Raw genomic sequence first — 16,546 nt, forward strand, 5'->3', positions numbered from 1 at the left:
ACACCTTAGGTGAAATGTTAAGAAAGTTTTAATATACAGACTAAGAAAGGAAAGCAGTATTCTGTGTCAAATGATAAAGTATGTTGTTCTTGTTATTGCCACAGAAATATCTGCGTGCAAAAAATTACTTATCAACAGACATGCAGTACAATGCAATCTAGTCAAGGATGTTCGTACGTGAAAGTACACATTATCATTATTATTATTGCTAAGGCGTATATCTGTATGTGGATTATTACTTGTTGATTGCATCTGAGAGACTTCTGCAGTGCAGAGGATAGCAACACAACTGGGAGCAGGTGCCAAGTGTGTTTCAAAAAATACAGGCCTCACACTGGAATTCAAGTAGTCACTGAACACTGTCCCAGAGACTTACAATCACGACAGAACTATGTAGAAATCCTTTGTTCTATGTCAATTGTCTGAACACTACAAAACATTGTTACATTATTTTATTAGTGAGCATGGGCTGTTGGTCATTGCAGACCAAGTATGCATGTATGAAAGGTTGATCTAAAATAGAAGCAATGTAATAAACACTGTCTTAATGATTGTTAATCAAGATTAATTATCAATAACAAACTAATAACTAACAGTACTTGTAACTGGAAAAGTAAAGAACAAAGAGAATTAGCTGCACACTGAAACTCTGCACAGGAGAACTAGTTCATAACATTCAGAAATATATTGGAAGCATCTAAATCACTGCAATACAAAAGTTTAATATAAGAAAGTTTAAAAGTTAATATGCAACTTCCATTTGGCTAAGCATAATAGTGGAACAAACTAATAAAGAACCAAGAGAGGAATGTGGAAAGATGAAAATTGTTAATAGAGCCACAGAGGGATATAAATCAAGGTAATGAAATGAACTGCTTTTTATTTTTATTTATTTATTGTGACTATTTACTAACAAAAAGCCCACTACATAAGGTTGGTACATAACATTCTAGGTATATCAGTATGCACTGTACAGTATTAAACAACAAAATTTGTGATATAGATAGAATGGAGGAAAGAAAATACTCTGAAGATACTGACATTTTCGAGGTCCACTTTGCAGCTGAAGCACAAGTAAAGCATTCCACATGGCATTTGCTGTTAAATACATACACCTTATGAGATTAGGCTATCTTATGTCAAGACCTATTGGAACAGTCTTAGAGTCACAGCATGTTTTGTTCCTTGCATTTACTGCTGGTTGTGCTCTTCCCAAGTGTTACTGGGGCCATTATGTTCCAGACTGATAATGTCCACTGAGCAAAACCAGGAATCACATAATAAACATACCTTAATACTCCTGTGGCATTTCTTACGACATTAACAGAAAACAGCTAAGGAGCACACAATGATCAAGGTTACCACCATACAGAGAACATAGTTTGCCTTGTCAATACTGGACCACTAAGAAGTTTTTTGGGAGGAGAGGGGTGGGAGAGGAGCGGGGAGGGGGGGGGGTGAGAGAGAGAGAGAGAGAGAGAGAGAGAGAGAGAGAGAGAGAGAGAGAGAGAAACCAGTGAAGTGCTTTGGTTGTGGATGGTCAGGTCACTATACAAGTGAGTGTAAAAAATCCTAAGAGTGTGTTTGGCAATAAAAGCCTCGTGTATATTCTGCAAAAACAACACAAATCATCCAACTAAACATGTTACTACAAAGAAGAACACCAGAAGATAGCACAAGAAATAGTTTTTCTTTCAGAATACTTGTGACAGAAAAGCAAGAAAGGCAGATTGATAACATAGATAGGAAGTTTGTTGTGGGGAGAGGAACTAATGAGCACATGTCGCATGAAACAGAAATTACGCCAAATGTGATGAGCTGTGAAGGTCCAAAAATTATGATTGCAAACAGAAATTTCATGTGAAGCTGATTCTCAAAGTATGTTATTGACCAATACATCACATGTCCCTGAACTATCAAGACATTTGTTGTCACTAAATGCCATTACTGAAAAAGGGGGAAGAGGCAATATTTGACAAGAAAAGGGTGAATATTGTAAAAGATGGAGGCAAATCAGAACTGCAGATCATTGACATCAAAAGTGACTGTAAAAAAGATGACACAAAACAAGAAAACCCTTGACTGCACAAAAAAAACTAGTACATCTGAATTTCAGTTATCCGAAGAAAATACCAGAACTCTGATGGTGTGGATAAAATCATGTTAGAAGAGAACATGCCTTCTTGTGAAACATGGATAATGGCACAGCAAGTACTGGGCCCAAACTCTCTGCCTTTACAAATGTCTGCTTGTGTCTGTGTGTGTGGATGGGTGTGTGTGTGCGCGCGTGTGAGTGTATACCTGTCCTTTTCCCCCCCTAAGGTAAGTCTTTCCGCTCCCGGGATTGAAATGACTTCTTACCCTCTCCCTTAAAACCCACATCCTTTCGTCTTTCCCTCTATACATTGTATGTGAGAAAAATATACGTAAAAACAAAGATGATGTAACTTACCAAACGAAAGCGTTGGCATGTTGATAGACATACAAACAAACACAAACAAACACACACACACACAAAATTCAAGCTTTCGCAACCAACAGTTGCTTCGTCAGGAAAGAGGGTTGCTAACGCTTTCGTTTGGTAAGTTACATCATCTTTGTTTTTAGATATATATAGTTATTGTAAGAGAAGGGGGCATCCCACTATCTAAAGTACTCATGTAACTTCAAAAAGACTATCTTTTTAAAACAAGCATATTTTCATTATGTACAGTGCTGAAAAACCTAGGCTTCGGCTACACAATGTTTAAAAGACACAAAATATTGATGCTGCATGGTGGTGTAGATTTCTGTGCAGGAACATGGGTGCGAGGTTCAAAAATATAGTAAGGGTAGATGAAACTTGAGTTAATGTCAGCAATTCATTACAACAAGGCTGGAGTGATGAAATGACAGAGGGGACTGTGGCAGCACCTGTTGAAAAAGGACAATGAATTTTTGTTTAACACGCAGGTACATAGGACGGGTTTGTGCCAAACTGCTTCTTAATGTTTTGTTCAAAAAAGTCAGGTGATTAGACAAAGAGTTGAACAGTAAAAAAGTGGTATGAGGCATCGCTTATGACGAATATGACAAGTCCTCAGTGATCATTATGGACAATGACCTTTATCATTCCATTGTTCATGATAGGACACCAACTTTGGCAATGAAAAAAGAAGATTTCATTCTGAGGCTGAAATGATGAAAAATCGATTTCAAAGAAAATTTGAGGAAGGATGAATTACTTTAAATTGTGGTACAAAAGAAATCACCGTTCCCAACATGTGTAACTCATGAGATTGCTACAAGGCACAGGCATGAAACTTGCTTGGCTTCCTCCATACCACTGTCATTCCAGAGCCATTGAAGAGGTACGTGCGCAAGTAAAACAATTACATTGCTGCAAACAATAAAACATTCATGATCTCTTAAGCTGAAAATCTTGTAGCAGCTATCAATCAACCGTCAAATGAAACATGGACAAAAACTGAACAGTACTGCAAGTGTTATCAAAGAGGCAGCCAAAAACAAAGGCATTGTGGAAGTATGCATAGAAAATTTAATTACACAACTGGGAGGGAGCAGTGATTGATTGAGCAGGGCTGAAAATAATTATTTTAACCCAGATCCTGACAGTAATGAGAGTCGTGTTTTTCCATTAGCGTAATTACAACACATAAGAAGGCGAGGAATAAGCATATTGTGAGCACCATCTTCAGATTATAACAGTTAAAATAATGATAAATTATTCCGTTGCTCATTGTAGAATCAATTAATACCCCTGGTATTTAACAAAGGAAACAAAAACTCTGAATGTTCAACGAATTGAGAAAATATTTTTCCTTCGTATAGAGAAGTTTGACAAACATCTCTATGATATTTCGGCATACTAGATATAGAGATTTTATATTACAGGTATCAACCACAAATAAGGTCACACATACAAATATGACCTGCATGATATCGATGCATTTGTTCCTGCTGCTAGAGAACATGTACAAGTAGGGACCGAGCATGGGGTGCCTTAAACCATGTTCGGCGACATTGCCACTGCCCACCTGGACTGTTAATACCAATCACTCATTTCAAGGACTATAGGTTAGTTGCAAGAGGATGGCAACAGGATCAAACAAAACTGGATTTTGAAGATTTTTTAGTTCTGTTTTACAAACTAATTCTCTGAGATTCTTATTTGCACTTGCTGCACAAGAATATTTCATAATTGACATTTGATGTCAAAACAGCCTTTCCTAATGGTAACATGAAAGAACAAGTTGTCATGGAAGTTCCGGAGAGATACAAAGCACCTTGGAAAATTTGCCTCTTCAAAAAGGCACTGTATGGACTGAAACAAGCTCCTTTGCAGTGCAATAAGATACTGCACAAGTTTCTTAAGAATTAAAAATTCATTCAACTTAAATCCAAACAACATGTTTACAAATCACATACTGTGAGGAAAATGTATCTTGCTGTAGATGTTGACAAGGGGATTCTGTATGGAGAAGACATCTGTCGAATGAAACATCTACTGCAAAATAGAAGAAAAATTTTGACATTACAATTGATGAAGAACCAGTAACACATCTTGACTTGAAATCAAGAGAATAAAAGAAGATATCTACATTATTAAGAAAAAATATACTAGAAGCGGTGAACAGGTACAGAATTGAAAAAAAAAAAAAAATGTAACATTGTTAGTTTCACCACAAGGAGAAAGTTAAAAAAAGGGGGAGGGGGGGGGGGGGGGTCAATGCAGCAAAGTCACACTTCCCATACAGTGAAGTGAGAGGCAGTCGCAGTATCTAACTTTTAAAACAGACTGGACTTAGCAAATACAGTGAAATATGAAAGCAGATCAACAAGTAATACAAATCACACAGACCACAAATTGCACATACAAATAAAGCATTTTTGCTCACCCAGAAAAAAAGCAAAAATTTATGAACATGTTGAATTACACCAAAACCATCTCAGCAGCTAGGTGGTTAAACCATAAGCATAAATACAGACATTTGCTTAATGGCATACTTTGTCACCATTGCTGTTACTGTTTAATGCTTTTCTTAAGAGCCGCACTTCATACGCTCACCACCGTTATTATTTAAGGCTTGACGAGAGAAACAGTGAATTGAAAAAAACAAATTTACTTCCTCAGTTGATGTTACAAGCTTATTAGAAGTCAGGTCAGTGAATTTCTGTGCATGTGTAAAATGTAAATTTGAAAGAAAGCTCAGGCGCTACAGTTTCACTTCATGGCCTCTATAACTGTTGCCACTCTTTACGGTCTACAGTGTGTGGCGAGTGTGCTGCAAAGTATATACATGAGTAATTTATGTAGTTGCAAATTTATCATATCAAATTTAAACACAAGAGTTCTATTTCCATGTGAAATCACTGTCATAGCACATCATCTGTACTAAAAGTATATTTTCAGCACTTCCTACAAAATGCTTTAACACCTACCAGCACTCTCAGTGCTGAAGAGCCAGTCCCCCTCTCCACACATCCAGTAGGCAACCTCATTTTAATGCATTAGTATGGTGTGGTGGCTGGACTGGTTATTACTTGACTTAACAAGTCATCAGCCAATAAGAGTTCACTTGCCAAAAATGGGTGATGTTTCCTCAACATGACCGAGGAGACTCAGTGTTTGAATTTAAAAGGTTGATGACTGATATTGTTGTGAATACAATACACTGGAAACACACACTAAAAGATGAGACTGAGTTATAAGTAGCACAAGAAAAGATGATGGCTGGAGCCCTCTGTCACATATTGTCTTAGTCCAGAATACTTTGCATTGACTGTCTTGTTTTTCCATTACTACTGCAGTAGATGTATCATAATTGCACAATGAAGCTAAATGTTGCAAGTTGTTTGGCAACATCAATAACAGATTACATCAGCATTTCCCCTCTCACATCTCCCCTCTCCACAATGGCCTAAAACATTCCCTTAACTCCGCCACCACTCGTGATGCGAACCATCTGTCTTCTGCGCCACTTATAAGTCACATCAAATGTCGATAGGAAGGAAACTGGATGAAGTCAAGCAAGACATCGAGTAAGAACTTAGTACCAAGGTAAACCTAATTAGGAAGAAATGTAAAATCAGGGAATTTTTAAGCATTTATCTTATGGGTTTTTCACAGGGGCTATGAATTTATGGTGTGGAATCATGCAAAACCTAAAATTGGAGAATGTAAAATTGAAGTTCCACTGTATTTCTGTACAAAAATGCTCCATCACATGGTTCTGCAAGAACTAATGTGGTTTCACTTTCGACTACTGAAGCAGAGTAAATATCTGCAGCTCAGTGTCATCAGGAAATGGAGGTTTTGAAGACTTTCATACAAGAATTGCTGAATAAAAACACAAAAATGACATGGATAGTAAAAATGCAATAGCACTGATAAAACCACGTCAAATGTCAAGAAGCAAGCACACTGATGTGAAGTATTGTTCCATCAATGACAAACTGAATCATGGCTGGTTCAACACACAATACTGTCAAACTCAAGAACAACTTGCTAACATTCTAAGCCGCTTCGACGTATTGCTTTTAAACAAGTAAAAGAAAAGTTAATGTTTAATTAAAATGAAACTTTTTGTTTGTTGAAAAGATATGTTCTCAGGGCCATGGTTATACTGTTTTGTGAGATAACATATTGCAGCTGGGTACACTTAATTTTACTTTTTATGAGGAAACCTTAAAAGAGAAAAATCCATATTTACCAAGAACTGCCAGTGGATCAGTTCTAACCCCATTGTTGCAGCTGATATAGTTCCATATCTCAGACAGTATAACTTTTTTTTTTTTTTTTTTTTTTTTGGGGGGGGGGGGGGGGGGGGTCAACAACATCAAGCCCGACTTTCATGTCATTACCTGATGACACTTCAGTTCTCCAGAAGTGGAGTAGAGGGAGATCAGCTTGAAACATGTATTAAAGTCTGTCTCCCTTCCCCACTAATTTATGGATAAGGCCTGACAGTTCACAAAAGTTCACCACTCTTGTAACACTGGAACCAGTAGCTACGAGGACAGTGAGCAGATCTCCATCGAGACTGAGGGCTGCCCTAATATCAGTATATAGGACACACATTGCCAAAATATGCAGAACACAGTAGCATGCCACAAACTTCATAGAGTGGTGGATCCTCCCACCAAAGGAGGAAGCCATGCGAAAAGGGGTATGTCCAATGCAGTCTGGTAAGCAGAACCTCCTTCCAGCGGTGAGGTTGACATGGAGTCCAACGTGCTGTGGGGCCGATTTGAGTGACTGCAGTTTTGTTTTCTGTCATGTGCAACCATTCAGTCTCCCACTGACACATGAAGTGTTTGTCAGAAAATGAGACGATGGTGTACAATGGGGTGGGACATTGATGGACTGCACCATCTCAACATGATCCTTGACAGCTTTGTTGGCCATATATTTCCCTGTATCCTGATGTGGCCAGGTACCAAGCAAAAGATCACATCCTTGCCACAATGTTGGAGCCACTGTAAGGTGTCATGGATGAGCTGAATCAGCTGGTCTGTGGGATACATTTGGTGAAGTGCTTGCAGTGTACTAAGAGAGTCAAAACAGACAAGAAACCTTGATGGCGAGGTCTGTAAATCCTCTTCAGTGCCATCAGAATGCTATGTAATTCCACATTGTAATTTTTTCCAGAAGATGCACTTTGAAAACCCTATCAGGGAAAACAGCAGAACAACCGAGGAAATTCTCTTACTGAGATCCATCTGTATAAACAATGATGAAACTGCAGTATATACTTAAAATGAACGAAAATAAAGTTGTAAAAACATAATTTGGAGTACTAGTTTTCTTGTACTGTGTCAAGCTTAAAATAACTTTGGACCTCTTGAAGATAGCTAGGCAGCAATGTATTTCATCCCTGACTGTGTATTTTGATGCCTGATAGATCCAGATCCTTGAGACAGTCTGTAGCGCGTATCCCAAATGTCTTGGTCGCTTGGGGCTGATTCCTGAACAGCTGTTCAAAGGTGGGTTGGACCACTGCATTAAATGCCAACGACTGAGGTGACAGATTTTCAGTGCCTGTCAAGCCAAAAGGATACATTGCCGAATCCAGAGTGGTGGTTTAACAGCCTCTGCACACAGATTGAGAACTGGACTGGTCCAAAAGGCTCCAGTTGATATCCAAATGGCCTTATGGTGGACAGTGTGTAACATTTGAGGTAGGATGTAAGGGCTGATCCGTAAACCATGCTGCCATAATCTAAACGTGATTGAACAAATGCTCTATAAAACTCCAGAATGTGAGCCCTGTCAACTCCCGATGTTTTTCTGCTAAGGCATTTCAAAATATTCAATGACTGGAAGCCCTTTGTTCATAGGTCTTTCAGGTGTGGGAGTCAAGTTGAGTTAATTTTGAGTCAAATAATAAACCCAAGAAGTGCAGTCTCTTGAAAAAATAAAATATTGTCCCCCATTGTGAGCACTGGTTGGTTAAAACTTCAACATGCATGGTTACAATTGACACATTTAGTCTTCTCTGGTGAGAACCAAAAGCAATTGTCCTGGCCCCGGTTTCCAGCTTCCTAAGAGTCAGCATTAGCTGCCTTGTCATCATAAAGTCAGAGGAAGAGTCAAAGATTGCAAAGTCATCCACAAACACACAGCATTTGACAGGACTCCTGACTGCACAGGAAATGCCATTGATAGCAGTGGCAAACAATGTGACACTGAGGTCATTACTTTGGGGGACCCCATTCTCTTGAACATAGCGGTCAGACAAGGCACCACCAATGCAATATCAAAAACTCCAGTCCTTGAGAGATGATTGGATAAGAGATGGCAGGCATCCACAAGATCAAACCAGATCTGATTGAAACAAGAGGAGAGCTGTCCTTTCGCTTCAGGGCACAGATGACAAAACATGGCATAATGGATCTCTTCAGGTCCTGGAGCAGTGTCTCTGACTACAGACAAAGCTGATTCCAGTTCCCACATGGAGAATGGAAGGCTGTAGACTTCTTAATTGTGTGAGAAGAAATTGAGCTTCCTCATCTTCGCAGCCCTACGGAACACCTGAAAAGCTGGAGCTTGTCTGGATGACAGTGACAGTAAAGAAGTGTTCAGTTAAAAGCTGGGCCATGTTTTCTGGCGTGTCCACCAAGACCCCATTACTTGGCAACGCCGTAAGGGGGCGTGTGCTGAACTGAGTCTGCAATAGCTGGAGAACAAATACAAAGGTCATTGGCTGAAAAAGACCCTGTTGCTGTGGAAAAGTGTGTCATTTGATCGACATTCAGAATGCAGATATTCTCAGAATGGACGAGTTGCTCAATCATCTGAACCCTGGAGCAAGTTATAGCCAAGCCTCACAGCACATTGTGCACAAGGAGGAATGGGCATGGGAGTGCCAGGAAGAGTTCTGTCAGTGCATCTGTGTCCAAAGCATCATTAAGTGGAAGATACAAAGAACACACTGTGATATTAAAGGGTGCTAGAACTTTCACAGTAAATGCTTGTATGGTCATGGTAAGAGAGACATGAGAGTGACATCTGTCATGAAAACAGTCACTCCACCTTTAGCCCTGTCTCCAGTATGCCTCTGTATGGGTGGTAACCCCATAATGCAGATGTGTCTGTGACTGAGACAGGTTTCTTGCAAGCAGATGCAGAACAGTTTCTCCTGGACCAGGACCTGTAATTCTTCCAAATGTGAGAGATATCCATTTACTTTCCACTGCAACATTGAGGTCCCTGTGGAAGCCATTGTGTAGCGAAAGTTGTTCTTGTCTTTCTCCCTCGGAGGTAGTGATTTAGTGAGGTGGTCAGATTAACGTTATCTAGTTCTCGGCTTTCTGGTTCCTGAAGTCCATATTCTCAAGAGCATAGTCCCCATCAGAGAGGCAGGGAGCTCACCGATCCAAAGGTTTAACTACCACTTTCTTGGACTTGGAACTACTTTTCGAAGGGTGTTTTTCTTTACTTACATGAAGACGTGGTTGCCTAAGTTGAGGGGACGGCTTAGTTGGCTTCTGAAGGTGGGCTGTGGTATGTGGCTTGGCTGGTAGGCCCATTGCCAACACCTTCCGATGATTTCTGTTTCAAGTGGAGTGTTTCCCCCAAAGGTACACCAACAAGTGCATGTGCTCGAACTTGAATCTGTGGTCTGAGTTTGTGTGGAGGCAACACACTTGGAGATTGGAGTCTTATGGGCTGATGCAAAAGAAGTGGCAAAATCCAGAGGTTGAATTAGCTTTGAAAACTTTTATAGCTTCACTATATGGTATGCGTCTCTTGACTTTCAACTCATGAATTTTTCTTTCCTCACTGTAAATCTCACACTTTCTGCTCCACATGGGGTGATCCCCAGAGCAGTTTACACATATCAGAGGAAGCGTACAAGAACTGCCCAATTTGTGAGCTGAGCCACCACAATTGCCATACACAGCCCTCCCATTACATCCCACAGTTGTATGGCCAAATCTTTGACATTTGAAGCATTACATTGGGTTAGGAACAAATGGGCAAACTGTAAGGCAGATATAGTCTGCAAGAATATGTTCAGTTAATTCTTAAGTGCTAAACATTAGAATAAATTTTGCCAAATTTTCCAATTTGCCATTGACTCTCCTCATAGTTCTGCACTTCCGAGATGCTCATATTTTTTCATTCATCACGTCATGGGTCCACCTCCATTATATTGGAGCAGATAACCACACTCTTACTAAAGTTAAGGTTATTATGCAACTCAGCCTTGACTAGGTAGTCACCTAGTTTCAATTAGCAGTTTCAACTGGGAGTGTTCCATTACAAAGTAGTTTGATACTTTTTAGAGACTCAGCTGTACCTCCCAATGTCTTCTGAATATAGAAAGGGGAGACCTTCTCGAAGGTCCTCCCTGTTCACTTGATTAAATGAAAGTGTTATGCCACACTAATGCCCTGGTATTATGATTCTGAGGCTCTCTTCGGGAGGACTGACCAACCGAGCTCTCATTGATGAGTAGGTATAGGTACTACCTGACGGTAAACCCGACCTGTCAGTAGTAGTTGTTTGATGAGACTGTTCCATACGGATCCCACGAGATGCTAGGGATAAAACCACCAACACATGCAGAGCTCTCCACACCTGAACAAGCCTTACACAACTGGGGTGCGACAGGTGCCTCAGTGGTTGCCCACTAGAGACTGTTTTACCTCAACAGCCATTCACCTCATCAGCATGTAGCACACATTGAGGTTGAGAGTTTGTCATAGAGGTGTGTACCTTCATCACAGTCAAGGTGGTAAAGCCATGGCCCCTGTTCCCCAAAACAACCCACCACTGCATCACACGGTGGTCGCTGAAGCATGCCCAGAGCTTACAGTAACAGAGGGATTACCAGTCCCCAGCTCAGGAACCCAGGGTCACCAAGCCCTCACTCAGCAAATGAATGCTTTCTCCATCAGAGGGTTATGTTACATCATACGATGATTTACTGAATAATGACAACAAAAATATATACACATTTATATGCTTATTTTATAATTATTTGTCTATGTGCTGCATAGATGCACTTTTCAACTGCAATAATTATTTTTACACATTGGTGCTTTCTTGAGTTTTTGCAGACCTAACATTACATTTATAAAGATGTATGCTTTATTCTAATATTATTGCAGTACACTGTATGTATCAATGATAATTATTGGTATTTAACCTTTGACTTTTATAGGAACAGCTCACACAGGCTAGGTCAACTTGTGGCCATAGGTGTGGTCGACGCTGCCTTGGACATGAAATAACCAAGGTCGTGCACTATTTCAGTTTCCTTCTGGTAAAGATATTTAAGTCCCTTCATTGCCACATCCAGTAACACCTACCAGCTGAGGATGACAAGGCAGCCAGTTGGGACCATTGGGCCTCCTGAGGCCTCTTTGGATGGAGTTTAGTTTACTAGTTTCAGAGAAATTGTAGCTCCAGATGAAATTACCTGGGAAGTGGGAATCATATATGAAAGTTCACCTGGCAGATATTGACAACAGAATGCATTCAAAGTATGTGCTTTTGACCCTCTTTACATGCAAAAGTAAATATGAATGAGTTGTGCTACAGTAATTTGCATCTTATGACAACACAAAAATTTTGACAAATATTATAAAATGCACTGGGACCAAAGCATGTCAGGTGTTGGGTTCAGATGATTGTACAATCAAAGCTGAAAAGATGGAAGCTTTTATAGCTAATTGTATGTCTGGTGCTATAGCGGCTAAGGGGTTAGAACTGGACTCACTATGGTCACTGAAGTGGGAAAATAATTGTGAAATCGACAATGGTTCATGACAAATTCAGAGAGATAACATATTCTCCCAGATTTAAAATTAGATCCACAACATCAGAGTGATTGAAAGAAGACAAGTTTGCATTGGTATCAGATATCTGGTACGAGCTCTTTGCAAAACCACAATGTAGTTACACACCAGGTCCATATGTAACAATCGATGAACGGCTTTTTCCTTCAAAGTGCCTTTCAGATACACACGGTTGGTTGGCTGATCTGGTGGAAGTAACCAAACAGGGAGGCCACTGGTCCTATTGGATTAGGGAAGGAAATCAGCTGTGCCCTGTCAAAGGAAACATCCTGGCATTTGCCTGAAGCACGATTCAGGGAAATCATGGAAAACCCCAATCAGGATGGCTGGATGCAGGTTTGAACGGTCGTCCTCCAGGATGCAAGTACAGTGTGCTAACCACTGTGCCACCTTATTCAGTTTCACACAGTTCATAACTTCAATGATACGGGCAAAAGTTTTGGATGCCAACAGATAAAGACTCAAGATGTACTGTGAATGCTTTCCCTTATTTTAGAAGAGATGATGCTGGACCAAGTGATAAGTATCCTGGCAACTTTGTTGAAAAAAAAGTGATGTAAACTTCCTCGAATAATGGAAGAAATTTTTTCAACTCCTTGGTTCTCTCTGAAACAATGAAAACAAATGCCACACACATTGTTGGCACTGTAAATCGATCTTACAGGGAAATATGTCTGTCAAGAGAACAAAATAAGAGTGTTTTATAGTACAGTATTGCCTAAGAATAATGACACCGCACTGTTTGTAAGAGAAATAGCAGAGGAATATCCTGATTCTCAGCACTATGCATCCTTATGCAAAAATTGAGGATGGTCTAAAAAATCAGCCAGATACAGTTACATTTTATAATTGCTCTAAATAAGAGTGGACGTGATCAATCAAATGGCTTGCAAATACTCAAAGCACCATCCAGACGTTGGCCTGTTTGCACATTTTAAAACTTGCTGGATTTGGCTGGGATAGATGCCTTGCTGTTGTGCAATGCTCTAAATGAGAAAGTTGAAAGCACAGGGGCTTCATACCACAGCTGGAAGAGGAACTTTGTGAGAAGTACACAGCAATCAGAAAGACTGGTACCTGCATCACTTCTGAAGATCTTCCCACAAGGTAAGCGAACATATTGCCTTCTAAATCTAACTGCACAGGAAATAAAAATCATCTGTAAAGTCTCATATGTGTAAGAAAACTGTCTGCAACAAATGTGCACCGAAAGATTGCTGTTTGTGCTCATTACATGATTCTAGCTAATAAAGGCATCCAGCAAATGTGTGCATGTCTTCTGAATAATAGTTGAAAATTTCTGAAGAGATACTGCATTTTTGTTGAATTTACAATAAAACTAGTGAATACGGAAATGCTTTGCATTTGGTAAATACGGGAATTGTGTACATGTCCCAATCTCCTCTGCCCGCTCTCTTTGTCCATCTGCCTTTCCTCGTCATTCTCACTGCCCAAACCCACAAAAAAAAAAAAAATCTTTCCATCACCTCATCTCTTTCTGCCTATTTTCTCCCCCTCACCCCCCCCCCCCCCCCTTCTATGACCTTTAGTCTTGTATTTTCATTGCAAATGAAACCTAAATTGGGAAATGAAGGCACTTCAAATGAATGGACAAATCATTTGTGATCAATACTATATAGGGCGTCCACTTCCTTAGTGGAGAGGTTGCGTTACCGCCTACCATGCAAGGGGGCCCAGGTTCGATTCCCAGCAGACTTGTTGTTGACTGTCCATCATCGACATGCAAGTCGCCGAAGTGGCGTCAACTAAAAACACTTGCAATACAGCGGACAAACTCGAAAGGGGACCTCCTAGCCAATAAATGCCATCTGATCATTTCATTACTATATGGGGCACAGCAGAGACCTCTCCAGCTGCTGGCTCTGTGAGGATAGTAACTTCACGGGGAAGTATATCTCACAGTTTTAATCTGTGAACAGGTAGGATTGCAAAATACTGGACCATTCAGATTCCATAGTAGTATTCTAATTTTAAGTAATAAAAGATAAATACCGCATTCTTTCTTTCACTTAAAACTGACTGCAATGATGATAACAAAACAGCACACGGCTGTATATATAATTTTTGCTTAAAATAACATAAGCAAAAAGAATGTACATGGAAGAAACAATCTGTCTGACGGTTTAAATGCTCGGATACCCAAAGTTAAACTGACTGTGAGAAAAAATGAGACTGCACTTTATCATATATCCACGTGGGAAAAAGATATCTAAAAACAAAGATGATGTGACTTACCAAACGAAAGTGCTGGCAGGTCGACACACACACACACACACACACACACACACACACACAAACACACACACACAAAATTCAAGCTTTCGCAACCAACGGTTGCTTCATCAGGAAAGAGGGAAGGAGAGGAAAATACCAGAGGATGTGGGTTTTAAGGGAGAGGGTAAGGAGTCATTCCAATCCCGGAAGCAGAAAGACTTACCTTAGGAGGAAAAAAAGGACAGGTATACACTCGCGCACGCACCCACACACACACACACACACACACACATCCATCCATCCGCACATACACAGACACAAGCAGACATTTGTAAAGGCCATTTTCAAATGTCTGCTTGTGTCTGTGCGGATGGATGGATGTGTGTGTGTGTGTTTTATGACTTAATATGATTATGACATTTTATTAATTTAGGGTTGTACTAAGCCTATCTGTCCCTTTTTATTATATTTCTCCAAGGGTGAAAGGAAAAGGGCGAGGGATGCAGAAGGGACACTAAGCAGACACATTCCTTCTTAAGGGCCATGGTTAAAAGTTATGTAGTTGACCTCTGTGGCATATTTTGTTGTTTCTGTATGATAAATATACATAATATGCATCACAATACTCAAACTTATCCATTAGAAAATATAGGTTTTCCAAATTTATCTTACAGTTTGTTTTCATAGCGGAAAGTGTGCCATTTCATGTTATACAGAACAACTTTTATGTTTCCATTCCTAATCTTATGTGTAAGGTAACAAACAAAACAATACCGTATGGCTTATCTCCAGAAACTACTTCCAATAAATAGTTGTCATAATAGGAATTAGATATGAAGTTCTTTTCTTAAAAGTACATCACTTTTTTGTAAGCAGTATCCAAAAGAATTTCTAAATCAATTCACTACGTACCATCTAAAATGCACCACTGGCCATCAACTTCTGTGTGCTGGATATAGCTATCTTCAATCGTTGGGTCGTAGTCAGTGACAAAAAGTTTCTGGAAGAACTGAATCGTAAGTGCACTCTTGCCCACGCCTCCGTCCCCCACCACCACCAGTTTGTAGGTGACCAAGTTCTCATTGGGGGGGCGGGACGACATGGTTGCCCTTCTTCTACCTATTGTGTGTGTGTAAATTTGAACCTTCCACCTAAAATTATAAGGGAAAAAAATTACACGTAGTGTTTGGCAAAAACAAAACCAACTGAGTATTTTTCTAAACTGAATCTTCTCCTGAAGACTACGCCATTTTAGCAGCTTAAAGATTCTCAGATTTCCATACTTCTACCAATCCTTTATGGTACGGACCTCACGTACATGAAGTACTCTCAGAATCGTTCAGTGAATTTTATTATACGTGAGTCGCTACTGAAATAAAACAGTAATAAACTTATTATACTATTTTAAACAAGTGTAACTAACACATTGGCATTTCCAAGAGGCTTTTTCACTGTCGTCTATTTTTAACATATTCTAAAACACAAGTTTCCTAAATGCTGGTCGCCTGTCAAGAAATAACGAAAAGAATGAAATTTGTTTATCTCTCTCTAGTTAACATGCACGTACCTCCAAACAGTTGCCAGAAATGTACGCAGGTAGCGTACTATTCACATACTACGCGAAGTCTTAAATTTACACTATGTGTATTATAGTTTTCACTTTAATATAATTGCATATATCTATATATTTTTGCATCCGCCCCCTTTCAAGGTACATTGCATTACTGTTCTGAGAAATTTATGTTCACAAATACATTGGAAAGCCCGGTAGTAGCGTCGGCGATCTTATACCGGCACCCCAGAACAATGGAAAGCTTACTTACTCATTTTCTATGTCATTACATCTTTCACAACACACTTGTGACAAATTCTACACGAACACCGCCCAACTACTCCCGAGATTATCTTTGTTTCGAGTCGGGCAAATGATAACATGCACTTTGAACATTTTCTAACATCGATATAATGTCGATTACTATATCGAACAAATATCGAGGTGTTA

General features: G+C 39.7%; 1 protein-coding gene across 1 annotated transcript in view; it reads right to left on the reverse strand.

Annotated features, from left to right (window-relative positions):
- LOC126354027 (ras-related protein M-Ras-like) overlaps positions 1-16,506 on the reverse strand; it is a 32,359-nt gene extending 15,853 nt beyond the window's left edge. The window contains exons 1-2 of the mRNA XM_050003359.1: positions 16,368-16,506; positions 15,457-15,695 (exon numbers count right to left, since the gene is read on the reverse strand). Of these exons, the coding sequence (XP_049859316.1) occupies positions 15,457-15,646 (190 nt within the window). The 5' untranslated portion in view covers positions 15,647-15,695; positions 16,368-16,506. The remainder of the gene's footprint in view (positions 1-15,456; positions 15,696-16,367) is intronic.
- Positions 16,507-16,546: the final 40 nt, after the last annotated feature.

This window comes from Schistocerca gregaria, chromosome 3, assembly GCF_023897955.1.
Source record: "Schistocerca gregaria isolate iqSchGreg1 chromosome 3, iqSchGreg1.2, whole genome shotgun sequence".
Taxonomy (NCBI): domain Eukaryota; kingdom Metazoa; phylum Arthropoda; class Insecta; order Orthoptera; family Acrididae; genus Schistocerca; species Schistocerca gregaria.